At 37.2% G+C, this 24,743-nt stretch overlaps 6 protein-coding genes across 10 annotated transcripts in view; 4 read left to right on the top strand and 2 right to left on the bottom strand.

The window, feature by feature from the left end:
- The first annotated feature begins 470 nt into the window (after positions 1–470).
- Cyp4g15 (Cytochrome P450 4g15) lies at positions 471–6,128 on the top strand. The gene is made up of 5 exons (XM_068298459.1): positions 471–1,235; positions 1,342–1,539; positions 1,885–2,067; positions 4,437–5,450; positions 5,510–6,128. The coding sequence occupies exons 1-5, from the start codon at positions 1,031–1,033 to the stop codon at positions 5,674–5,676; spliced, it is 1,767 nt and encodes a 588-aa protein (XP_068154560.1). The 5' UTR covers positions 471–1,030; the 3' UTR covers positions 5,677–6,128.
- A 393-nt stretch (positions 6,129–6,521) lies between these two features.
- Positions 6,522–9,624, top strand: Axs (Abnormal X segregation). Of its 2 annotated transcripts, none has more exons than XM_068298458.1 (8): positions 6,522–6,753; positions 6,923–7,133; positions 7,207–7,370; positions 7,432–7,538; positions 7,604–7,874; positions 7,936–8,148; positions 8,210–9,357; positions 9,430–9,624. In XM_068298458.1, exons 2-8 carry the CDS (start codon positions 7,115–7,117, stop codon positions 9,461–9,463), a joined length of 1,956 nt encoding a protein of 651 aa, XP_068154559.1. In that variant the 5' UTR covers positions 6,522–6,753; positions 6,923–7,114; the 3' UTR covers positions 9,464–9,624. The 2 variants fall into 2 exon arrangements, with proteins under 2 accessions (XP_068154559.1, XP_068154558.1); XM_068298457.1 differs by having other exon boundaries at positions 6,523–6,788.
- Positions 9,625–9,744: 120 nt separating this feature from the next.
- On the bottom strand, positions 9,745–10,451 carry sing (MARVEL domain-containing protein sing). The gene is made up of 3 exons (XM_068298765.1): positions 10,140–10,451; positions 9,931–10,071; positions 9,745–9,858 (listed from the first exon to the last, which is right to left on the bottom strand). Exons 1-3 carry the CDS (start codon positions 10,449–10,451, stop codon positions 9,781–9,783), a joined length of 531 nt encoding a protein of 176 aa, XP_068154866.1. The 3' UTR covers positions 9,745–9,780.
- Positions 10,452–10,730: 279 nt separating this feature from the next.
- On the bottom strand, positions 10,731–11,111 carry LOC137583656 (uncharacterized). Its single transcript, XM_068298745.1, has one exon. It carries the CDS (start codon positions 11,109–11,111, stop codon positions 10,731–10,733), a length of 381 nt encoding a protein of 126 aa, XP_068154846.1.
- Positions 11,112–16,328: 5,217 nt separating this feature from the next.
- On the top strand, positions 16,329–23,199 carry LOC137583465 (uncharacterized). Of its 3 annotated transcripts, none has more exons than XM_068298511.1 (4): positions 16,329–16,471; positions 22,152–22,225; positions 22,565–22,688; positions 22,754–23,199. In XM_068298511.1, the coding sequence occupies exons 1-4, from the start codon at positions 16,461–16,463 to the stop codon at positions 22,962–22,964; spliced, it is 420 nt and encodes a 139-aa protein (XP_068154612.1). In that variant the 5' UTR covers positions 16,329–16,460; the 3' UTR covers positions 22,965–23,199. The 3 variants fall into 3 exon arrangements, with proteins under 3 accessions (XP_068154612.1, XP_068154613.1, XP_068154614.1); XM_068298512.1 differs by having other exon boundaries at positions 16,335–16,615; XM_068298513.1 differs by lacking the exon at positions 16,329–16,471 and adding an exon at positions 20,275–20,671.
- Positions 23,200–23,458: 259 nt separating this feature from the next.
- rst (roughest) overlaps positions 23,459–24,743 on the top strand; it is a 240,091-nt gene continuing 238,806 nt past the window's right edge. Inside the window, exons 1-2 of one of the 2 annotated variants that reach the window (XM_068298453.1) lie at positions 23,459–23,474; positions 23,538–23,710. The gene's annotated coding sequence lies outside the window, so the exon portion shown is untranslated. Of the gene's footprint in view, positions 23,711–24,743 lie in introns of both variants that reach the window. The other variant, XM_068298451.1, reaches the window with a different exon arrangement.

Genomic DNA, 24,743 nt, shown 5'->3' with positions numbered 1-24,743 from the left:
AGGTAGCTTAACCCCTGGGTATATCTTTCGTTAGATCTTAGGATAGGTTCAACTCTGGCTGCAAGCTAAAATCAATGTTTGAACTTGTGTGGGGGCTTTTCCGCCATAAGCTGTAGACCGAAGCTTTTGCCTTGCTTAGGGAAGAAAGAAAGCGCCAATTTTGAAACTGAATGCATGTACGACACCCAGTACCGCATATATGTACTTAGTAGGTATATCTAACTAACTAAGTAACAGTGCTTGGAAGGAAATGATGGTTAGGGAGAAGGAGAAGCAAGTGAGCAACATTTGATGGAGAGCGAGAGTGAGTGGATGAGTGAGTGAGTGAGTGAGTGGGGGGAAGAGGTCGGGGTGGAGGAGATGTATGACAGGAGGCTGGTTACCATCGTTCGCACTAGTTCGTTGTCCACATTGTTGGCTATAAAAGTCGTTCGCACTGTCGGTGGCGGGCTAGTCATTGTGCGGAGCGTAAAGCGGGTTCATCCATTTCCCCATTTCATTTATTATTATTTAGTTGTTGTTGTTATTGTTGTGTCTGTGTGTGTGTGTGTGTACCCCCACACTGATTTTAATATTGTTTATTATCATATATACCTATATACACTTGTATATATATATTTATTTTCTCTGTAAATCTGTGTTTGGGTAAGCTTGGGTCAGTAGTGCGCTGAACGAGCAGCGACCAACAACTATCCCCCAAAACAAAAAAAAAAAAAAAAAAAAAAAAAGAAACAAAAACACACCAAAATAACCCAAGCGATCCCCGCATGGAAATCTTCTAATCTCTTCTTGTCTCGTGGTGGAGAGCTTCGCGAGTGCGAGTCTGTGCGTCCCTCCCGTGTGTGGGTACGTCCGGTTGGAGTTCAGGTGATCCAGGTGTACCTTATCATTATATGCGTGCCCTGTGGAGTTGTGTGTGTGTGTGCGTGTGTGATTAAGTCCCTTCACTTGTTTTTTTGTTGTTTTTGTTGGTTTTACTTTGGTGCCGTGTCGTACGATCGTTAAATAGATTCGAGAGAAAAGTGCTCGAATGGAGATGCTAAGGAAAGACGCCCCAGCGGCTCTGGGGACACCGAGCAGTGTCTTCTATCTATTATTGCTACCCACTTTAGTGCTCTGGTATATCTATTGGCGACTATCGCGTGCTCATCTCTATCGTTTGGCCGACAGACTGCCGGGACCGCGAGGATTACCCATTGTGGGTCATCTGTTTGATGTAATTGGACCCGCTTCGTGTAGGTCAACCAAGGACTATCTACCTAAGCTATCATCTCTCAATTGGTTTCCTTTTTTTTTTTTTTTTTGGGGTTGTTTTTTTTTTTTTTTTGTTTTTTGTTGCAGCTGTTTTTAGAACAGTCATACGCAAGAGTGCTCCATTCGAGCATATAGCCAAAATGTGGATTGGCCCCAAGCTAGTGGTCTTCATCTATGATCCACGGGATGTCGAATTGCTGCTCAGTAGTCATGTCTACATTGACAAGGCCTCCGAATACAAGTTCTTCAAGCCCTGGCTAGGCGATGGCCTGCTGATAAGCACAGGTACAGTCCACAATAAGAGAATGAAAATTGAGAATGGGGAATGGAGAATGGAGAATGGAGAACGATGAATGGTGAATGGACAACGGATGACGGACCCGAACGGACCGGACCGGACTGGACCGGAACGGACAATTTTAATTTAGCGTTTTTCGTTTTCAGTTGAAATCATAAATTAATTAAACGATTTGTAAGCTTGACAGTTGACACAACAGAACAGAGCAGGAGAGAACAGAACAGAACAGAATAATGGCTGCTATAAATATAACAGTCTTTCTAGTATGAATGTATTTGATTGTATTTTAGCAACGGAATCTAGTCATCTCTTTCTATCTTTTTCTCACACAGGTCAAAAATGGCGATCGCATCGTAAACTAATCGCACCCACATTCCATTTGAATGTCTTAAAGAGTTTCATTGAATTGTTTAACGAGAATTCGCTTAATGTGGTGCGGAAGCTGCGTGCAGAGGATGGACGCACATTTGATTGTCATGATTACATGAGTGAGGCAACTGTAGAGATTCTATTGGGTAAGTGACACACACACACACCACAGAGTAAAACCGTTTTAAACAGAGAGAGATAGATAGAGAGAGAGAGAGAGAGAGAGGTGCGAGAGTGAACTGAGAAAAGTACAGTCAACTCATACGCACTCAGGTTTTAAATCATTTTTAGTTGATCTTTGCATTTCACTCTCATTGTGTGCGTTTTATATATGTATTTATGTATGTACAAGTTGTATATGTATTATATATATTGCCACAAATTGAGCACAGACCCATTTCCCCTATATACTATACATATAACTCGCACAAATCAAAAATTTATGTTGTTGTTTAGCTAGACAATGGATAACGTAATCTTCCATTCCGCTCAGGTCACGTAGTCCTCAAGAGAGAAAGAGAGAGATTTGATTTGATATACTCAAAAAGGATTGCAAATAATCGATTGTTTATCGATTACTAAAATCTTTAAAGGGATCTATGGATCTATTGAATTGAAATCGAAAGTTCTGTTCGAAACTTTCACTTTGTGTTTTTAGGTATTCCTTTAACATAAATTCAACCATATACGAATAGATATAGAAAATCTGAATGGCCATCTCCATTCACTTAAATTCAAACACGTTTTTGGGGGCAACCTGTTGCCAGTTAGTTGGCTTGATGCCCGGTGTCTGGCAATTAAGCCAATGTTAATGACATTGTCATCGGCGATTGATTTGTCAATTTTATGATATTATGTGTTCTTTGGTTTTTTAGGCCGCCAATTGCATAATATACATATACATATACGTATATAATCAGGGCTGAACAAGGCTGGGCTGGGCAGGGCCCTGTACTCAATTCACCTTCACTTAAATTGAAATTGAAAAGCAGCCAAAAACCCTAGCCCCAGTGGGCAGTTTCCATTGTCTCCCACCCACACCCCCATCAACCGCCCCCTCCCCCAAAGCAAAAGCAATGTGCAATTAAAACCACGTCGCATTGCCATTAAAGCGCTTAATCAGGAAAATTTGAATGCAACTGCTTAGACGCTGTACAATAAAAAAATACTAATAATAATACTCATAATAATGGCGACTACTGACGCAAACGGGCAATTAGCAATTAAGAGCCAACATGAAGAGTGACAAAAAACCAAAAAAAAAAAAAAAACCAAAAACAAAAATTATTAAAAACAAAAACAAACGATTTGTTCAACCGAAAGAGAAATGGGAATGGAAATTCAAATGCATATGGAAGGAAACCCCAAATGTCATTTTCGTTTGTTGTTGTTGTTGTTGTTATATTGCATAACGTGAAAACAATTTTCTTTTGTATGATAACCAGTTTATCCAGCTGCCAGAGAGAGGCCACTGGGCCAAAACACAAAACGAATAATAATAATGAAATGTAATCCATACAAAATATCAAGTTTAGGAAATGGCTGTGGAAATGTAACAAGGAGGAAGGAGTGAAGGAAAGCAAACAAAAAACAAAAAAAGGAAAGCGAAAGCGAAAACGAAAACTTGGCAAAAACCAGATTTTTGATTCAAGAAAAACTTGCGCAATCAAGTGATCGCCATTATTTGAGTTATTGACTTATTGAAGAGGATATTTTGACCGTATTTCAATGACGGAAGAAATTATATGAACAAGTTTTTCCACTCGATCAGTAGAATCAATTGGGCATGACAATTAAATGATATAGATTTCATTCTGCTTGTAAATGAATATCATCAAATGGTTTAAAAGAATTCTTATAGTTGACTGCACAAGAAGAATAATCCGGTCAATTAGGTCAATATCATGTCTCAAGATTCATTGGGTTATGCATGATTAGACATTCGAATTAGACTATCAATTAACTAATCATAATGAATGGATAAAAGTTAATGGTACCCCCCATAAGTGACCCGTATCACAGTATTCATTCTGAAATGAATCTTGAAATATCTTTCATCATCATTGCTCATCGTGTTGATGATAATTTTCAATTAACTTCTAACTTTATTGTTACTAAAAGTAACATTCTTCTTATCTGTTATCCATTTCCCACATCATTTGGAATGCAAATGCAAAGCGAAACATAGGCAAAGGCAAAGGCAAAGCATTTTGAGCATTGCTCGTTTATGCTATAGAATCTCGGATGTATTTAGAACTATTTATGCATTGTGTATCCACAATTATGTCAGACAGTCAAGCCAGTCGGAGGCAATCCAATCGCCTGTTGTATGTTTGTTAAGTTCAATTGGCGCTTGGGTCAGCCGAGTGCATTCCACTTCCCCCATCATCTCATCATCATCATCATCATCCACATCGATGGGAATGCTATTGTTATAATCTCTGTCTCACACACACACACACACGCACGCACTCACACGACTGACTATCTCTTAATCTATCTTTTTGGATAACAGAAACGGCAATGGGCGTATCGAAAAAGACACAGGACAAATCAGGATTCGAATATGCAATGGCTGTGATGCGAATGTGTGACATACTCCATGCCCGGCATCGCAGCATATTCCTACGCAACGAATTCATATTCACATTGACCCGCTACTACAAGGAGCAGGGACGACTGCTCAATATCATCCATGGCCTGACCACTAAGGTTATTAGAAGTAAGAAAGCTGCATTCGAGCAGGGAACCCGCGGATCATTGGCCCAGACCGAATTGCAGCAAAAGCTGCAGGAGCAACAGATACAACAGGCCAAGGAAAAGGAGAAGGAGCATGCTCAACTATTTACAACTCATTCATCTACAACGGCTACAGGTGAAACGAAAGCCAATCAAACGCAAACGCAACAACAAGCACAAGCCCCAGTGGCTGGTCTTTCGTATGGCCAGTCGGCTGGTCTGAAAGACGACTTGGATGTGGATGACAATGATATTGGCGAGAAGAAGCGTTTGGCCTTCCTAGATCTAATGCTGGAGAGTGCCCAGAATGGTGCCCTCATCACCGATACGGAAATTAAAGAGCAAGTGGACACCATTATGTTTGAGGGTCATGATACCACAGCAGCTGGCTCGTCGTTCTTTCTCTCGCTGATGGGCATACATCAGGATATACAGGATCGGGTTATTGCCGAATTGGATGGCATATTTGGTGATTCGAAGCGTCCGGCCACATTTCAGGATACCCTCGAAATGAAGTATCTGGAACGTTGTCTCATGGAAACACTTCGCATGTTCCCCCCGGTGCCACTAATAGCACGTGAATTGCAAGAGGATTTGAAACTTAATTCGGGCAACTATATTATACCACGTGGAGCTACGGTCACAGTGGCCACAATTCTATTGCATCGCAATCCCAAGGTCTATGCCAATCCAAATGTCTTTGATCCGGATAATTTTCTGCCCGAACGTCAGGTCAATCGGCATTACTATGCCTTTGTACCCTTCTCCGCTGGGCCACGCAGTTGTGTGGGTAAGTATGGTATCTAAATCTGAACCGAAACTATTTGGTATAAACTTCAATTTGTCCAGGTCGTAAATACGCCATGTTAAAGCTAAAAATTCTACTATCGACCATTCTACGGAACTATCGCGTCTACTCAGATCTAAGCGAGTCGGACTTTAAACTTCAGGCGGACATTATCCTGAAACGAGAGGAAGGCTTCCGTGTGCGCCTACAACCACGTGGTGCATCATAAGACAACAAACAAAACAAAAGAAACTTATAATCCATTAAACAGAATGTAAAACGAAAGCAAAAACCACATACTATACTATACATATTTCTACTTCTACGCAAGTGATAGTCACCGGTTATACAGTAAAACTCAAATAAAATGAACACGAAACAAAAAAAGAGAAAAGAAGGCAAGAACTAATCGCAAATACTATTGATTGACGATCGATACACAATATATGTACACCTAATATACTAAAGACCTCTAGATTAATATTGTTTTTTTTTTTTTTTGTCTCGTTTATTTTGGTCGCATTTAACAACTGATATTTGATAAAGCAAAAAAAAGAAAAAAAAAACAAAATCATCATTTTCCTTGTTTTTTTTTTTTCTGTCTTTTGTGTATTTAATATATTGTAATAATATAATACATTTTGTGTAATGTTTTGACAATAAATATGGTGTAATTTTGAATTGTTTTGGTTGCCTTTTTTAAACCAGAAACGCGTACATTTTGGAGAGCTTGCTTTAATTTAATAATGCTTTTAATAAAGCGCGCTTAAATCTGATGAGTTTTATATATAAAAAAAAAAGAAAGTTTGAACTTTTAAGATAACAATCTCAGAGTTAAAAGTTTGATGTTTGTTATTCGTTTATTGTTTTATATATTTTCAGATTTTTCACCATAAAACAGTAGTTTAAATATTTGGAAAAGTTTTTAAATTTCCGTTATATTTAGTATTTAATGTGTTATTTGCAAAAAGGGGGAAAATTGTTTGTTTACCATCACTGGATTTCCCTGTATTCGTGAGTTTTGCAACACCAATTTTGGGAGCATCCATCGAGTTATCGATAACTTTTGTGTTTTGTTTTGCTGTGTGGGCGCCAAAGGTTATTGGGGAGGGGGGATAATTAAAAGGCACTTAGCAAAATATTAATTATATACTCGGTCAGTCAGCTGTCTTTTGGATTTTTGTTACCTGCTGATTCTTTTTTTCTAAACGCTGCGCCGCTGACGTCACATGTGTTGGGAGTTGCGCCAATAGCAACAACAACAATACCAACTAAACAATAAAACCGGCATAAACCAGAGCACAAGGCAAATACAAATACGAAGAAAAGCAACGCAAACATGTATGTACATACATACATACATATGTACATAAATATGCATCAAAATAGCAACATTTAAAGTGTTCTGGCATTATTAAAAATGTATTTTTTGGCATTGGTCCGCAAAAGCTAAAAATTCTCTCTCTTACATACAGACACACACACACACACACACAGGCACAGTGGAACACTCATACGCACAATCGCTGTGGCGGCTTCGTGGCGAGAAAAAGTTTTTGTTTTTATTATTCCGCTGGCGCAGATCGACAACGGAGACGGAGACAGCGACAACAACAAACCAACGACGACTGTCAAGTCAGTCCGTCATTATAAGCAGAACATAAATTATGTCTCTAGATGCCAAGAGTTAGTATTGCAAAGGGGTTCTCCCTTCACACAAATCCGAGATGTTTAATTGGCTATTTTCATTTGGTTTCAGGTCCACGCACACGGAATATAATTGAAAATCAGTTGTTCCGCCGCCAGCACAGTCTCAAGCTAGAGGCACTGCAACGTCAACGATCCCAATATAGTAGATCTGGCGATGGGAGCAGTGGTGATGCAATTGACCATGTGGACGATGCGGAGGAGCCCTTTAACAAGGTCAGATTTAGTGCAGAATGAATAATTTTCAAATGATGATTAATCTGCTGATTATTTTCAGACTCACATTGTCATCATATTTACCGAGAAGGCGAAATTGCGACATTGCCAGGATGTGGAGAAGATAATCCAAGAGTTTGGCATACAGACCACCTTGGAAATTGTCGGGTAACAATGATGCGGGTACATCTCGTTTTTCTTCCATTTTCACTCTATCTCTATCTGTAATGTAGAAAAACCGAAAAGTATTTATACCTATCGGCCAGTCTGGATACACTGCTCCGCCTGGCAGATGCTGCCGAGCTGGAGAAGATGACCACAACGGGTAGCATGCAGAAGTTCAATCATGGCTGTATCTCAGACTTTCTGCTGCCTGGCAAAAGTAGGGAACAGATTTTGCGCTTTTGCGAGATTCCTGTGCTGATCAAGGATGCAGTGAAACCAGCCATTAGATCCTATATCCAAAAGGGTTATATTGAGGATATCTTTCCATTGCATGATATTGTTAGTCGTACGAAAATCTGTAAATCCAAAATCGATTAATGCGTTTTATTCCTTATTGCAGCTCTTTTTGGATCGTTTCAATTGGAATCTCAAAAGGACCAAGCTCCCCATTGAGGATATACGTAACTATTTTGGTTCCAGCATTGGCCTCTATTTTGGATTTATTGAATTCTATACCAAGGCCTTAATATTTCCCGCTGTATTCGGCATCTTGCAATCTCTTTTCGAATTGAATCTGTCGTTTGTGTGCAGCTTCTATGTGATCTGGACCACGGTTAGAGGGATTATGGAATAATTTTTTCGATAATTGATTTGAACATTTCACTTGGTTTCAGATCTTTCTCGAATTGTGGAAACGTAAATGTGCTGGCTACTCGTATCGCTGGGGCACCATTGAAATGAGCAGCCTGGACAAACCGCGTTCCTCCTATCAGGGTCAATTGAAACCCGATCCCATAACTGGCAAAATGACATTGCATTATCCCATGCGCTATACGTACCTGCAAATGTATTGCATTTCGTATCCGGTGGTAATTGGTTGTGTGATATCAGCAGCCTGGTTTGCCCTCTATCAATTCCAGATTGAGGCCGAAGTGTTGGCTGATTTCGGTGCGGATTCGTGGCTGCTTTATATCCCTGTGATTGTGCAATCGGTGCTAATTGCCATTTTCTCGTGGGCCTATGAGAAATTGGCCACATTCCTCACAAACCTGGAGAATCATCGCACACGTTCCCAATACGATAGACATCGGGTCAATAAGCTTATGCTCTTTGAGATTGTCAACAATTTCTTTTCACAATTCTACATAGCCTTCGTGCTGCAGGATTTGAAGCAATTAAAGTACCAGTTGATGATGCAGTTGCTTATTTTCCAATTGCTTTGCATAGCCCAAGAGATTGGAATCCCCCTGATGGCAGTGATACGCCAAAAGTATGCCAAATATCGTCACAACGAGGTCTCAGAGGAGAAAATGCGAACAATTAGCAATTTGCCACGCTACGAACAGAGCTTCTACGAGTCTGGCCTGGATGCCTATCACTCCACATACGAGGACTATCTGCAGGTATGCATCCAGTTCGGTTTCGTGGTACTCTTCGCTGCCGTGGCTCCCTTTGCCGCCATTGGAGCCCTGATCAACAACGTCTTTGCCGTCCACATTGACATGTTCAAACTGAGCAACATCTTCAAGCGTCCGTTTGCCCGTCGGGCCAAGAATATTGGTGCCTGGCAACTGGCCTTTGAACTGCTCTCGGTGATGTCTCTTCTCAGCAATTGTGGGCTGCTATTTCTTCAGCCGAACGTCAAGGAGTTCTTCTCTCATTGGCTGCCCTCCGTGCCCGATTTATCGTTTGTGATCTTTGAGCATGTGCTATTGGGCCTGAAGTTTCTCATACACAAAGTGATCCATGAGCGACCGCGCTGGGTACGCATTGGCCTGCTCAAGGCGGACTTTGAGACCAGCCAGGCTCTCAAGCAGCTCAAGTAAGTGGCTAAACTCGTCTTATTTATTGCAAAATGTCAAAACTTGATTCGTCCAATTTCAATATTTTGCAGAAAATTTAAGGCGGAGGCCAACAAGTCAGCCTGAGTGTGGCCCAAATCTCTGAAAACCAGTCCAAATCAATGTTTTAGTTTTGATTTTCAATGTTCTAAACATTTTTTAATTACCTGCAAATATTTACATATATTTACAACTGATATGATATACATTTAAATTTATTTATTTAATAAACCTTTGAAAAGCAAAAACCTTTTTAAAGTCATTTAGTCGAATGCTAACTAGAACGATTCTTGGAAACAAACCAAATATTTCTAAATCGATTGTATTAATCAGTCATAAGTCATAGTATCCTACTCTTAAGATATTGTCTTTATATTCTAACTACATTTAGTCACTGATTAATCCTAGCGCATCCCTCGAAACTGTTTAAAGGCCAAGAATGCATCAATTGCATGAAGAAGACCCGCCGCATAGCCCATATACTGAAATGGCAAATGAAATTTACATTGATTGCTCTCTCTTTCTCTCTCTCTCTCTCTCCCTGTCTCACTTACATAGCAGGCTGTCATAGCTGGATATGCCCAGAAACCGGGACGCACCAAAAACTGCGGATGCAGCCAAATCACACAAGCGAATCCCATATAACTGGACGAGCTGAAGTACATGCAACTCGCAAGGGCATTGAATAGAGTTTCCTGTTCAAAATAGAAATATGTAAATTATTTATATGTACCTACATATGTATGTATATTATTACACTCACAAATAGCGATTGACGTATTAGGCCATATGATTTCTCCGAGAAGCAATAGCACATTAAGAGAATGCCATTGGTGGCAAAACAATGGCCTGTGGTGGCCAAGAAGCTGGTGAGAGCTTGACCAATCGAATCGGCATAGGGAACACCATAGCGTATGAGTAGACCCTCGCACAACATGGCCAGGCCCAGTTGCATCAGCTTGAGCAGCCCGGCACGGGAGAGAACGAATCCGAAATTAATGCACGTACAGATGCGGCAACAGCAGATCCTTATACCCAAAGGTTGACTCATGCCACGGACTCCAAACGAAGACATGTTGTGCTCAAGATGCTTGAAGACTCACTGAAACAACTCTCAACTGGCGCATCTTGCCAGATGATGGATAATTCTAATTATAGATCCTGGAATGGATTGTCTTTTGCCCTTAGACTACAATGAATCTACCCCAAGCAAAGATATACAAAACAAAAACAAAGGTTTCCTTTTTCTATATTTAGATTTTCCATTTGAGGCATTGCATATCGTAAAAAGTAGGATGAGGAGAAGGAGGAGGGGGATTTTCTTATGCTCTAGAGTGACTCGATGCTTGTCTTTTTATTCTTGTTCATGCCAAAATATCTCCACCATGAATTTGGGGGGATTTACCTGCGAATTGGTGCCAGTTGCTGTTGTTGCCTTACTGCTGACCATGGAAATAGCACCAGATGCAGTTGCTGCTGCTGCTGCATTGCCATAGTTGGCAACCTCCAGTGTCCTCTCTGGCAAAAGGGAAGTAACAGTGCCTGGTACCATGCTCTTGGAGCTGTCGCTTGTGATGACGCCAGTGGTATTCATCGATGACGTTGTCTCCAGCGACAACTGCTGCATATTGGCCAGACTATTGAGCGGCGTGGGACCAGCATTGCCGACTATAGTATTGCGCTCACCTTGACGGTCACCGCTCCCAAAGACTCGGCTGAAATAATGCATACACATGGCTGGAGTTAACAGCTAGAGGATAATCCGCTCAGACTTAGCAAACGAAAATTTTGTACGCTAAATTTTAAGTGTTACAACAATTTTTTGTTGTGTTCAAAAATAGAATAAAAAAAAATGAACATTTTGTCATAGATTACTTTATAAACGAAGGCAGAGATCTGATATCAATCAATGGTATAATTGATCCAAGAGTTCTTACACCGCGCATCACTTCAATAGAAACACTTTGTCAATTAAAGTGGAAGAAACTTAAAACTAATGAAATTCAGTTGAAACAAAACTAAAACAAAAGTTAAAAATAATTATAATTCAATTTTAAAAATAAAACTTATAATAATTACGATCCCCGACGAAAAGTCATATTCAGAGATCGATCTACAGGTGTTCTTAAAAATGAATGACTAATTCTGATATGTTCTTTTTTAATCGAAATGGATAATGGAAAATAAGATTGAGTTTATTCTTGAAACTGTTAATTTTAATTAATTTTTCATCCTTAAATCTTCCGAATTTAAATTATATTGAAAACTTCTAAGGAACATGGAACAAAAAAAAAACCCGATACACTTTGTTAAAATAATAAAGAGAATTTTCAAAAATTATTAAGACGTTTTTATCGAATCGTGATTGTTAATAGGCGGAGAACAAATTGAAAGGGTCATAGAGATTGAAAATTTACTTACAAAACTTCTAAAAGAACTCAACTATTTCTTTTTCAGTATAGGAATGGTTTACGGGAGGTCGTCCAAGGGGCCCGGATCTCAGCATAACAACCAAGACGCATTTTTGTGGTTTAAAGAATTAAATTTCTTCTCTTTTTTTATAATCTCACACGATCACACTTGTTAACTTTAGACTTAAGATAAATGCGATTAAACAATCAGACAAATCGCGTAATTTTCTGAAGAAATGTTTAACCATATAAGCCGATTGCGTGGGCCTTATTTGCCGCGCAAACATTTTACTTGCATCTAAATGGAATCTAAATTGTGTAGAAGAGCAAAATTTTGAAAGGATAAGAGGGGCCATTGTCCCTGGGTCTCCACAAGGAAGCCTTCGGAGACGGCGACAATATCAGGGAGAGGACCAGGTTTAATTTATATTTCCGAAGAATAATTCAAATAAATGCTATGAGAGGGGAAAATGTGGGAAATATGCCCCCAAAAGTATGCAAAAAGCAGACCCGGATATCACTTTGCCAAAGAAGTTTTCAAATGTTCTTTGAATAAAAGAGAAAACGTCAAAACAAACATTGGTTGTAAACAAGGCATATGAAAAGTTATATTAGATTAGATTATTGCATACTTTAGGGGGCAAAGTTTACCAATTTCACCGCCAATGTTAAAAGTTCATTTTTTATCGTTTACTAACTACATAGGGGAAAAAAATGTCACTCAGCTGGTCTACACTATTCCAGTCGGACTGAATTCAAAAAGTGAAACGGCAACTGAAATTTTTTTTTAAATATTAAAAAATTGAAATTTTTGATCAACTTTGAGATGGACACTTTTTTTTTTTTGGTCCTTTTCTTTGTTTTTTTTTTTTAATTATCCTAGTCCATCTTGAAGCCGAGAAGAAACCAATTTATATTTTAAATACTTTAGAAGAAGAATTTGCACTTCGATTTAGTAGAAAAATATATTCAACTAAATTTGTTTTTTAAAACTTTCATCCGTCTTTTGACTAGATACAATAACAAAGGACATATGGAAAGCTAATCTACTGGACTTTGGTATGGTAATGACCAAATGACTTGAAACTTTTAAACAAGAACTCAAAATAGTTATAAAATGCAATGGTAAGATATTATATTGGTAAATTAACTCTGGAAAAAGTTATGAGGTGGCCAAGTAAAGACTGCCAACTGGAGTTCCGAAAACCAGGGCACAGCCAATATTCAATTTAAGGAAAATTTAATTCAAGTTTTTCGAAATTTGTTTCAATTGAAACTGTCAAAGAAAACACAGCTTTATTTTTAAATGAATTAGTAAAACAAAAAATTGAAGAAAGTTTCATCTTAAGTTCAATGAAATTTCAAAATGCTCTAAACAAAACTTAACACAACACACATCGAAAGGTCAAATGTCTGGTTTCTCTTTTTGAGTTTTATAATTGATTGCAATTAAACTTTCTTTCTTTAGAGAGAGAGAGAGAGAGAGAGTGAGAGAGAGAGAGAGGGGGTAGAGGGAGAGAGACAGTCGTTAAAATGAAAGACGGAAGCGAATTTGAAAGCGTAGGCGTCTGAGCTAAATTGTCGGCTAAATACAGCGATTAGTGTAATTTATCAACCACAGCGAGACAATTTAGCGTGATCAAAACGTTTTTTGTTTTCATTACTCTTCACCTTCTTGCATGCCCCGCCAAATGGCATGGTCAGGGGGAGTACACATATGTTTAGATCAGAGAACATATTTCGTATGTTGAATGAGTTTTTATACCATGCATCCATAAGGTGAAATGGTATATTAAAGTCACTTTCCCGACCCCATAAACTAATATATATTCTTGATCAGCATCAACAGTCGAGGCGATCTAGTCATGTCCGTCTGTATGAACAACTTAATGTCAGAGACTATAAGAGATAGAGCCACCTAATTTGGTATGTAGACTCGTGTAGTATTTACAGTGATTAAGTTCATTTCAAATTAATGGCACGCCCACTTTCGCTTTCGTAATTTAGAAAAAACCGACTCTCTGTCTGTGAAATTTAGTACACTCATTAATCTTATTCATATTAACCAAACTACCAATTTTTTTTTTTAAATCGGACTATGAACATGTTAAATATATAAGGATGGAGATGGCCGTAGGCTAGTGGCGGCGCTAGAGTGCACGTGTGCTTAAGGAATTTAATATTTAGTTTTTTTTTCTCTTCCCACATGGTATACCGAAGTCGGCGAGACGACTTACCTTATACCTTACCTTACCTTGACGTCATCGGCTGGCGTAGAATGAGAAAATGCTGGAACAATTGAAACCGCTGGCAAATGCATATTTGCATAAATACTTATTTCTGTTTAGCCATATATCTGCAATTAGGAATTTGCCAATTCGGTCACGATTTTTGCACATGCATCCAAACCAATCTTTTGAAGTACTCATAGCAGTTTGAACTTTATGTAAACACTTGTTACATCGTTGCCAAGCGGCTAAAGATTGGATGACTGGGCTTTGGATAACTGGAAATTGCATTCATGGCCGAGCCCCGTTTCCCATTTTCATGGTGGCTCATCCCAGATGGAAACATGAATCCGCCTTTCAGATCGGAAATTGATCGAAAATGATTCAGCTTAACCTGCATAGAATTTGGTTTGCCATGTGGAATTCGTTTAGATCGATGATGTTTTTGTAATCTTCAAAGTTAAACAGGGACTCTTAAAGGTCCCAAATCCCTCGCTTTTTAAGTCATTGCAAATTTCTCATCTTTTCTCTTGTTTTGCCGTTTTCCACTCTGATAGATTCTGCAGCCATCCTTCAGACTCGAACGCCAAATCTCCAAGTGGAAGCGGAGAGTGCACACTGGCATCTTAAGGGAACTTGTCAAGGACGACGCCCTAATTTGAAGCCTTCAGCAGGTGCAAGAGCATGATTCAGAATGCCAATTCCACAGATGCCACTCGTCCCGGATGACTAAATTGGGTTAAGAAAAAGACATGGCATATCTATTGCAATGGACTCTTCTTGAATGTAAAGCAAGCTTCTAATAAAATGTTTCGTGTTTGTCTTCTAGCAGGGATGAATCGAAGGCGGTGGTCCAGGGGTTCTGGGCTGCCTTCTTCCTCTAAAACACGGTCTTTTAAACTAAATCGTATGTACCGGACAAATTTTTACAGCTTCTTTATTATGTAGGGATAGTTTATCTTTATTATTTCCTTGACATCCCCAAAGTATGCAACAAAAACGATTTTATTCTCCAGAGTCTCTCAAAGGATTTAAAATTCCCAAATGATGTCTAATGGCTGAGCTTTTTGAGAGTTTATTTCTTTAAAAATATCTGGCAAAGATAATCGATATAAACTTAATAGATCGAACTGACTTCCCTACCCCCTTTTCAAACGCCTTAACCTGCTGTTTGCTCACCTTGAAGACTCTTTCTAAAACCATTACTAAAGGCATCTCCGACATTATAGAGTATATATATTCTTAATCAAAATGTCCATCCGTCTGGATCAACGCAACTTCGAACCAGACAGAAGGCTTGTATATACTGCTCATTTTTTATATCTCAGGATTCAGCCGGATCGGACAAACTATACGAAATTATTCGTGACTTTCCTCAATAACTTCGTTATTTTCTGAGTTATTTTCGAAATTGAAACTATTTTGTGGAGTTTATTACACCTATGAACGATTGCGCCAAATTTGATCAAGATCGGGTGACTACATCATATAGCTCCCTTAGGAACAATTGGTCAAAATCAGTGACTTTTCCTATATAAGGACAAGCTTCATTAAAACATAATTATTTTCGAATAATGAAATGAAAGTGCTAGTTTTTATTTTATAACATGAATAATAAAAGTTTCAAAAATAAATGTGCATACCAAAAATCCTCCATCGAGCATTAAAAACACGAGTTTTTTTAGATGAGTTTTAAGATGAACGGAAGCGAGGCTAATTGTAAGTTTCTCCGTAGTTTCTCCATAGTTTCTCCATACTTTAGTAATAATAATAGATAATAATGCTTGCTGAACAAATCTATGAAAATTTGTTGCTGCAAATCTAAAAAGTAATTAAGAGCCTGGAAATACGACTGTAAATCATTCTGGGTAGTCGATATACCAATTACTTTTCTCATTTCGTTTAAAGTTTTGTTTTGTCTAGTTTTGTCTCTGAAATCCTTGAAATTGATTGCTTTCCAAAATCGATTCTCCACTATTCCTCTGCGATCTTTCTTAGTAGCTTTCGCTAATTTACCTTAAAGGTTGTTATTCTTGTGTGGCATTTCAAAATTTGTAATCGATTTAACATTCTATTTGGATCCGTTCCTGATTTTGATAAATTTGTTCACTTTGTAAAGCACTTTCACTTGCTTCGTCTTATAAATTTGTATGTTTGGGTTAATTCTCATGGTTATTTTTATAAACAAAATGAGAAAACATTTTACACACACACACACACACATGTCTTTGTATACTATACATATATGTAGATAGAGAGAAAGAGATTGAATTTTGCGTTCAAATTTTTATACATTTCATTGGGGCATATGCCTCTGACGTTGCCAGTTGCCAAAAACACAAAAGCCAAGAAAATATCGAAAAATAAACATATACCAAATATATACATATATATCTATATATAAGTTAAAACGTAAAACAATCAACAAGTGCAACAGCTAAAATCATGTTTCCATTGTAATTTATTGAAAATTATTTACTAAATTGTGTTGCACATAAAATTAAAATTGACACAAAACCCCAAAAAAAAAAAAAAAAAAAATAACGAAAAGAAACAACAACAACGAAAAAAAAAAAAAAAGGAAGAGTGCGCGATAAAACGTTAGTAATTTTTATTTTTATTGCTGAGCTATTTTCGTGAACAACAATTGCAAATTGCAAATAAGTCAAATGAAAAGGGCGAAGGGGTTCGCAGGTGGGAGGAGGTCAGTCGAGTTACAAACAAATCAAATCTCCAACCCCTTTCAATTGTGCCAACCCGCTGATAGGTTTGTGAAAAGGTTTTCGTTTTTCCGTTTGTCAATCACGATAATACTAAATACATTATAGTTATTCAGGTATCGCCATGGGAGACAAACTGTTTCCTATACAAATTATATGGGAAATGTCATGGTATCTATACTTATATATCTCTGATTATATGAGTATAGCCCAATACCCATTAGAAAATGATTGTGCGGGCACATTAGACTTGGCAGCAGTGGAAAATCTAAACTTAATTAGAAAGTAAAACTGAAAAAGTTTGGATAAATATCTCGAAAGTGTACAAAATCAAACGATTTTGCGATGTTTCTGAGAGATAAGTGAAAACATGTTTCAAATCAAATCAAAACTAAATGAAAATCAAATTTCAAATAATTGTTTTTGAAAAGTTTAGAAGTTTCTTTTATTTTGGTCGATGAGAGAAATTTGCTCTTAAAAGTATGCAATTATCTGGAAAAGTATTCATTATTAACAACGATTTGAAAACTTTTCGAATGCCTTTTTCTGTTTTATCCACAGAATATTTCAAAATTTTCTTTATATGTTTCAAAAGGCGGATATATCCTGTGTCACATGGGCAGTTGAAAAATGTATAATATGCTCCCTAATGTATGCAACAAGCAATCCAAGAATTTGCTTTTTATTAAAGCATGTGAACAAATTTTCGGAATGTACTGTGATTAAAAAATAAAATTCAAAGCAAGTAACACGACATAAAACAGTGCAGCATATTGCATACTTTAAGGGGCAGGGTTCCACTGCCATTACAATTTTCTTTTCAAAAACTATATTACAGGATATTAAAAAGTCGTTAAACCCCTTGAAATCTTACGTTTGCCTCGATTTTTGGCAAGACCAGAAATTGTTTGCGACGCATTTAGGCCCAGTACATATGAACGTTGAATATTTGAAATGTGTATACACAAATGTATATATCAATATAGTATATTTAGATATATTTTAGATATTTTTGACAGCCTTATTGAGCAATTGGCTTCTGGATATGTATAAATTGACTTCCGCCTTGTGGCATTGGAAGAAAGATAAGTTTGAGAAATGGTCTAAACCTTTTTCCCAAACCTTATACCTAATTGGTTTTTGTGGAGAAAAGTTATTAAAATTCTAGAAAATAGTTAAACAAATAGAAAGATAAACTGAATTGGTGTATTAGTCAAAGGAAAAGGGCAAAGACAAGGTTATCTTCTCAGGCCTTCCCCCACCAATTTCACCTACAATTCGATTTGCCAATGTTTCTAGGTGCATTTGCACCTATTCCGTATCGATTTTCTTCGTTTCGAGTTGCATTAAACAATTGTTATTATTTATTGGTTTGTCTTGTGTGTCTGGTAGATTGTAAACATACATACTTATATTGTTTATCAACTAAAGGGCCCGGGCAGGCACACGTCGAGACACAACTCTAGCGATTAGAAATAGAGAGCGAGAGAGGAGAGGCTGACTGCCTAACTGACAGACGAGCTAAACAATACTCACTTACATCTATGACAAGACAAATAACAACAACGATAACAACAATTGGCAAATGTTAAAACGCAAATTCATGTGACAACAACAATTTGAATGGCGAAAGTAAAAGCCATAAATAAATGGTCACCGTTATCTGGGCTCCAAATAAGTAGGTACTTGGTGGAGTATCTGATCTCAATTATCACCATGCAGACCGACTGATCCGAGAGATCATCCAATCAACCGACCGACCCAGCGACCAACCAACTAAAACACTTCATCGTCTTTTGATTTACTGATTGCATATTCTGATTGTGGTCGCTTTTTTGTGGGAATTGGAGAATAATACTTATATTTATAGAATTTGTGTTTGTTTTCTATGCCCGACGTCACAGTACACACACACTTGCCTAATCTTTGGAGTATCTTTATCTAGAGAGACAGTCTATTTTGTATTTTGGGAAAGTACGTCTATTCGTGGTATGAAGAAAGAGATAGAGAGTGAGAGGAAGGGGGAGAGAAGTCGTCCGCCCACTATGTACGTGCCACGCACCGGAGATGAGATGGCAGAACGTGAATGAGTTGCGTTAATACAATGCTTTATAGTGATTGGAAAGTTATAGATCAGAAAACAATATTCACACCGTGCCTTTATTGGATTACATGGTATATTTAAGGTAGCCAATACCAGAAAGAATCGAATTCAGGATCGTCCACCTGTCCGTCTGTATGAACATCTAGATCTTGGTAACTATAAAAGCTAAAGCAACCAAACTTTGATTGTAAGACTTCCATGGTATATATGAAGATTAAGTTTGTTTTCGCCACGCCCCCCTAATTCGACTACAATAGATTTTCTCACCCATTACACGAGTCAGGGTTTCTCAACTTGCAAATCACTTTAATTCTTCTGTTCTAACATTCTTTAGAAGAAATTGATTCGCTTTTTGTTTTTAAATTTGAGACTTTTAAATATCTTATCAATATTAACCTTGCCAGTAAATTTCATAAAAATCTGATAAAAAATGGTCAAGTTATTTATGTCAAAAGGACGCTTAAGTGCGAGCGAAATAGCCTTTGCATTTAATGCATGGTATAACAAAGTCGTGGCGACTTCTTATACAAACATACTAATTTTGTGTGCGCTCTTAACAGACCACGAGAAAACAATTTAGTAGAAGTATCTTATCAACTAGGCGTACTTTTTGATTGGTTTTTACTATATAAATATGTTTCGTCATTTCAAATAAATCTCAATTCCATGGCAGACACGCAAATAGATTATAATAACTTGATCTAAGATATGTTAATAATAGAAATTTTGTGTATGTTCTCCACGATGGTTATACAAAACGAATCAGATTCTTATCAGTGCATTAAAAGTCAAAGTACGCAAAAATATACAAAACAATTGTTTGAGCTTTGAATAATACTATATCTTATCTATATACATACATATGTGGATCGTGTTTGGGCCTAAGCGAAAAGCAATTGTCTGAGCTTTCTTTTCAGATTGACAATTGGCTAAGTTTAAAATAGTTCAAATAAATATATGACTAATCTATGGATCCAGTTGCCAATTGGTACAACAGTTTTCGTTATGTATGTACATATGTACATAAATATATGAATTGTTAAATAATGTTATACACAAATGCTATTATCTGCGTCATGGCGAAAACACTTGTTGTTTTTGAGAGTCGGAGTCGGAGACGGAGAAGGAGAAGGAGAGATGAAGATGGAGATATGGCGTTTTTTTTTTTTGTTATGGAACCACTTGGAATGACATGAGAGACCTGACGAAAAATTCTTTTGTTATGCTTCATATCATATCTTACAATTAGTTATCGAATTGTGTAAAAATTATATTTGTCTAGCTTATCAATTGAAGATGCTAAACGAAATTCTATGTAGAAATGAGTAATGCATTATTATATACAAAATGCTTTGTGTGTGTGTGAGTGTGTCTAAGACCTAGAACTAGAACTCGAATTGGCATTGAGTGTGGGTCTAGAATTTCTAGAATTTAAGATCATTTCAAAGGCAGCATAAAGTTGAACTTGAGAGCAACCATACCCAATCCCCACCATACCCAATCCTCAATCCGCAGACCCACAGAATCGTTTGAAGCTGCTGTTTGACTCGAGATCCCTCTCCCACCAACCACCACCATCACCACCGACGCCAGCACCACCACCACGCCTCGTCTTGCCTCGTTTAGGCGCAATCGAAAGTAACGTTTTGGCTTTACGTAGCACCGCATTAGTCGTACTCTGAGTGTCGGCGGCATCAGTTCAACGTTATTTGAATTTGATTTTTTAGTTTTCAGTTTTTCACAAGTTTTGAATTTTGAAATCTTCACTTGGACTTTGTGGTTCATTAACTAAACGGTTTTCGGTTTTCGTTTTTTTTTTTTTTTTTCGTTTTGTAAGTGTTTTTGACTTGGCCAAGTGCTGGCTGGGCCCTGTTGGTGCTTGACTTTCAAAATTAATGCAAGTCAGAAGTGTGAAAGTGGAGCGTTTGGGTTTTTTGCTAGAATTTTATATAGATATAGACATTAGAGTGTATATATATGTATTTATTGATTTGAATTTTCCATTGATCCCATTTGAATGGGCAAATTATCACCAATAAATTGCATTTGATGGGCCCATAAAATTTGTGTTTATTTATTTAATTTTTTGTGTTTTTTATGTTTTGTGATATTCCTTAATTAAAACTCATGTGACTATATAATTGTCATATTTCATATATTTATTTATTTATAAACTATTCATTTTGTGCAATTAACTTGCAAATCGCAGAAAAAAAAAAAATTAAAATGATTAAATAAATTAAATGATTAACATAGCAAAATCGTGCTCGCATTTCTCCAGCCATTTCGCCCGACGGGCAAGCGATTAACGATTCCCCCATTCCCGTTCCATTTTAAGCGGATACGAACCTATACAAATACATATATATGTATATATATATAGTTTCTGATAGTTCTATTCACTTGTAATGCAAATCACATTTCTACACTAGACTCGATTCACGAATTCAAATCATGATTGCCAATTTGGTCTAAAACTTTACATTTCGACAGACATTAAAAATAAAAAACAAACAAACGAAAAAAAATGTATTTCACCATTTTTAACTATTCTTTTAGACATGTAAATTATTTATTTCTCATCTCGTTGGCACGTGTCCGCCTACAAACAGTAAACAGAAGCCCCAAAAACTGGTTAAGAGCTGTTAACTAAATTTAAATGCGAATTTTAATTGCAATTTTTATGGGTCTCTTAATATACATATATATAAAACGGAAGAGATACAATATACAAATTCAAGCTAAAAATCAAGCAAAAAATGTCCCATGGAAATGTCTTTCCTTTTTAAGGTTAGAAACAGTGAGAAAAGAAACAAAAATTGACTCCTGATTCCCTTGATTTGTAGTCTAGTGTCGTTCGTTTTATTATTTTGATTATTCTGTTCGTCGGATCGTCTATTACCGAAACATAGCAAAAATGTCTGTAAACAATTAAATGAAATTAATTAAAGCCAAATAAATCAGAGACGAACAGAAGCAGCAGCCGCAGCAGCAGCAGCCGCTGTCGTAGCTATAACGGCAACTGATAAGCGGTAAATGCTGCGATCTATGGCGAGGGGCTGCGCGGTGGTGGCGGAGGCGAAGCAAATCAAATCAAATCAATTAATTAGCAGGTTAATGGGGGCGGGGCCCGAGGGTTGGGAGTTGCTTGCCCAGAGATTGGTCAACCATTAGCAGCAGCGAAGCGTGGCCGTGTTGCGGTTGCTGCAACTGGGCCAATATTACAAGATATATATGTACATATAATTATAATAGACTTGTCTTTCTTTTTTTGGTTTTTTGGTCAATTTCATCATCATCAACATCATGCAGCAACATGGAACAGATGGAAAACTATGTTACGGCCACGGGCGGCAATAGCAAACGCATTTTCGATGAGGATTCGGGTGAGTGTGTAAACCGATTTCCGGTTTAGAAAGTCGCGCTACTTGAGGAAGTGCGTCCAAGTCGGAGAGTGCAAGTACAAGGTGAATTGAATTGCAAACCGGATTCTCAATCCGTTGAAGTTCAATCGCTTTGGCCCTGAAAACGCAGACGACAACGCTCGCGAAAAAAAAAAATAACCAGAAAAGAAAACAAAAAACAAATAATATTAAACGGTTCAACGAAAACAGATAGAAATAGACCAATAAAAAATTCCAAATTTTTATAATAACATAACTACTAAAAATTAATGAAAATTACTGTTCTTATTTTCTCTGACACTTTCACATCACGTGCAACAGTTAGCAAGGTCACCTCGGATGGGGAACCCCTATTGACCATGGTTGCTGGTCTCTCTGGACTATTAACTGGCATTATAATTCTGGCTGTGCTTGTATCCATGGTCGCCTGTCGCAATCACAAAAAGTATGAAATTTCAAATTGCAATCGAGTATTAATTCGAAAAGTAACGGCTACCATTCCCATTACAGTAAACGCCGTCAAAGTGGAACAGCTGGAGCGGCAACACCAACACCACCAGCTACAATCACAGATTTGAACATGACGAGTCCACCGGTGGCTGGTAGGGGCAACCTAAATGCTGCCTTTGCCGAGAGCACATTATCCTTACGCGTTCAGGATAATGATAAGGATAAAGAGTGGCCCTCAGCTGTGGTGGATATCGAAAGGGAAAGGTATTAATGCTTGATTTTGTTGAAAAAACAACACAAAGCAAATCAAAACAAAACTTATAAGACTGAGATGGCATTGGCTGTCGTTATTATTATTATACAAATATCTACATATACATATACATATATACATACATTGTTTTGTTATCGTTGTCTAGTATAAATAGTTGCAACAAACATGTAAAGCAAAAACCTTATTATTAACTGTAAAATAAAACTGCATTGCACACACCTATTGATATTAATTAATGAGATTAATTTCTCCCTTTGTTAACTTGCCAGCCATTGGTCAATCTATTTTCAAAGCCAGATAAGAACAAGTTGAGATTATTCTCAAGGAAGTTGGTTTTTTAAAAGTTTGAATAAAAGCAGATGGCAACGCCATCAACTATCGATAGGCATTTATCGTGGTTGACTCAATTTGAGTTTCGATCAATCGCCACTTAAATTATCGGTAACAGCTTATCGCCTGCGCTGTCATCTTTATTTTGTTTTGTTTGTAGCTTTACATTTATTTTAGGTAATTTTGTTTGCGTTGTAATATATTTTTGTATATTTAATTTAATTATATATTTCAAACTAGCTTTCTACCAAATAAACATGTGCTGAAAAAACACTATTTCGTTAAAAGGGTATTCCTAGACACTGGCCCACGAATGTGTATCCTGCGCTAAGATTCAAAAAAGTATTTCTTTCGACAAAATGAGCCAAAAGCAAAAGTCATTCTAAAATTTTTCAAGTCGCTGATATTACAAGGTATCTAAAACTTAGCTCCATCTACAGAAAAAAACAATTAACAATCAAGATCATCGATTCCACTTTCCAATACAAATTGTGGAAGACTGACCGCAACAGGTCAAGTTACTTATGATCAGAAAAAAATTTTAACAAAATTATTGGATATTCAGCTAATTGCCACTCCTTCGATTGTTTGTGGCAAATTAATCTACACTAAGTTTCAGGAAAATTGTGTTTAGAAAGTCTTCGTTTAAAGACAATGTTTGAGCTCGCTCCCTTCACACCTTTGCTCAGAGTTAATACAATTTCAATGTAAAATTTGTCATGTCATGTGCATCGAGTGTTGTCTTTGCGATTGCGATTTGGTAATGGTCATACAGATCCTACCGAACAGTCTCCAAAATCTTTTTTATACCGTTCAGTTTGAAATTGATCGACTTTGGATTAATGTAATAACGGCTCGATCCTCCTCCCGGATCCTTTGTGATGATTGAAGAAGTTATTCCAAATGTACATTTTTGAAAACCGTTTATCAGTCAGAAATGTAAAACGTTTTATTACCTCATCAACTTACGTTTCCTCTCTTTTCTCTATTCTCACACCTTAAAGATATCTTGCGTTAAATATTAAATAATTATAAAGCGTAGAAGTAGGCATTACTATGGAAGAAAAATAAGCAGAAAAAGATAAATTGTATACCGAAATTTTCGTCTTTGAGATTTGAAAGCCTCTAGGGTAGAGGCTTAACGTGATTCTTAATCTTTTATATTGCGGGCAATAGAAAGTGCATTTGCTTGTATGGTAAACACCAAAGAAAATTCATTAAAAATATGAAAAAGGAGAAAATGGGAATTCCCTTTATATCCGATTTCATCGAAATAAATTATACTAACATATATTCAAATTCAATAAACTAGCTAGCACATAGTACTAATAAATCGTATCATAAAAACAGGATTCATAGGAATACTTTGCTGTTCGGTTCTAACATGAAAAGTTCATTTAAGAATTAGCGTGACTTACATTTAACAATTTAAATATAAAAGCATTC

This window comes from Drosophila tropicalis, unplaced genomic scaffold (genome assembly GCF_018151085.1).
Source record: "Drosophila tropicalis isolate 14030-0801.00 unplaced genomic scaffold, ASM1815108v1 contig_867, whole genome shotgun sequence".
Lineage (NCBI taxonomy): Eukaryota > Metazoa > Arthropoda > Insecta > Diptera > Drosophilidae > Drosophila > Drosophila tropicalis.
This window is presented reverse-complemented; position numbering and strand designations above follow the sequence as displayed.

What these genes read in the sequence shown, in the direction of transcription:
- sing (XM_068298765.1), bottom strand. Translation starts at nt 10,451, where the DNA reads ATGTCTTCGTTTGGAGTCCGTGGCATGAGTCAACCTTTGGGTATAAGG. An exon ending in TAATACGTCAATCGCTATTT is followed by an intron (nt 10,072 to 10,139) that starts GTGAGTGTAATA and finishes TATTTTGAACAG; the next exon opens with GAAACTCTATTCAATGCCCT. An exon ending in CAGCTATGACAGCCTGCTAT is followed by an intron (nt 9,859 to 9,930) that starts GTAAGTGAGACA and finishes TTGCCATTTCAG; the next exon opens with TATATGGGCTATGCGGCGGG.
- Cyp4g15 (XM_068298459.1), top strand. Translation starts at nt 1,031, where the DNA reads ATGGAGATGCTAAGGAAAGACGCCCCAGCGGCTCTGGGGACACCGAGC. An exon ending in TGTAATTGGACCCGCTTCGT is followed by an intron (nt 1,236 to 1,341) that starts GTAGGTCAACCA and finishes TTTTTGTTGCAG; the next exon opens with CTGTTTTTAGAACAGTCATA. An exon ending in TGGCCTGCTGATAAGCACAG is followed by an intron (nt 1,540 to 1,884) that starts GTACAGTCCACA and finishes TTTCTCACACAG; the next exon opens with GTCAAAAATGGCGATCGCAT.
- LOC137583656 (XM_068298745.1), bottom strand. Translation starts at nt 11,111, where the DNA reads ATGTGTATGCATTATTTCAGCCGAGTCTTTGGGAGCGGTGACCGTCAA.
- Axs (XM_068298458.1), top strand. An exon ending in ACCACCTTGGAAATTGTCGG is followed by an intron (nt 7,539 to 7,603) that starts GTAACAATGATG and finishes TCTGTAATGTAG; the next exon opens with AAAAACCGAAAAGTATTTAT. An exon ending in TCTTTCCATTGCATGATATT is followed by an intron (nt 7,875 to 7,935) that starts GTTAGTCGTACG and finishes TCCTTATTGCAG; the next exon opens with CTCTTTTTGGATCGTTTCAA.
- LOC137583465 (XM_068298511.1), top strand. An exon ending in CATTTTCGATGAGGATTCGG is followed by an intron (nt 22,226 to 22,564) that starts GTGAGTGTGTAA and finishes CACGTGCAACAG; the next exon opens with TTAGCAAGGTCACCTCGGAT. An exon ending in GCCTGTCGCAATCACAAAAA is followed by an intron (nt 22,689 to 22,753) that starts GTATGAAATTTC and finishes TTCCCATTACAG; the next exon opens with TAAACGCCGTCAAAGTGGAA.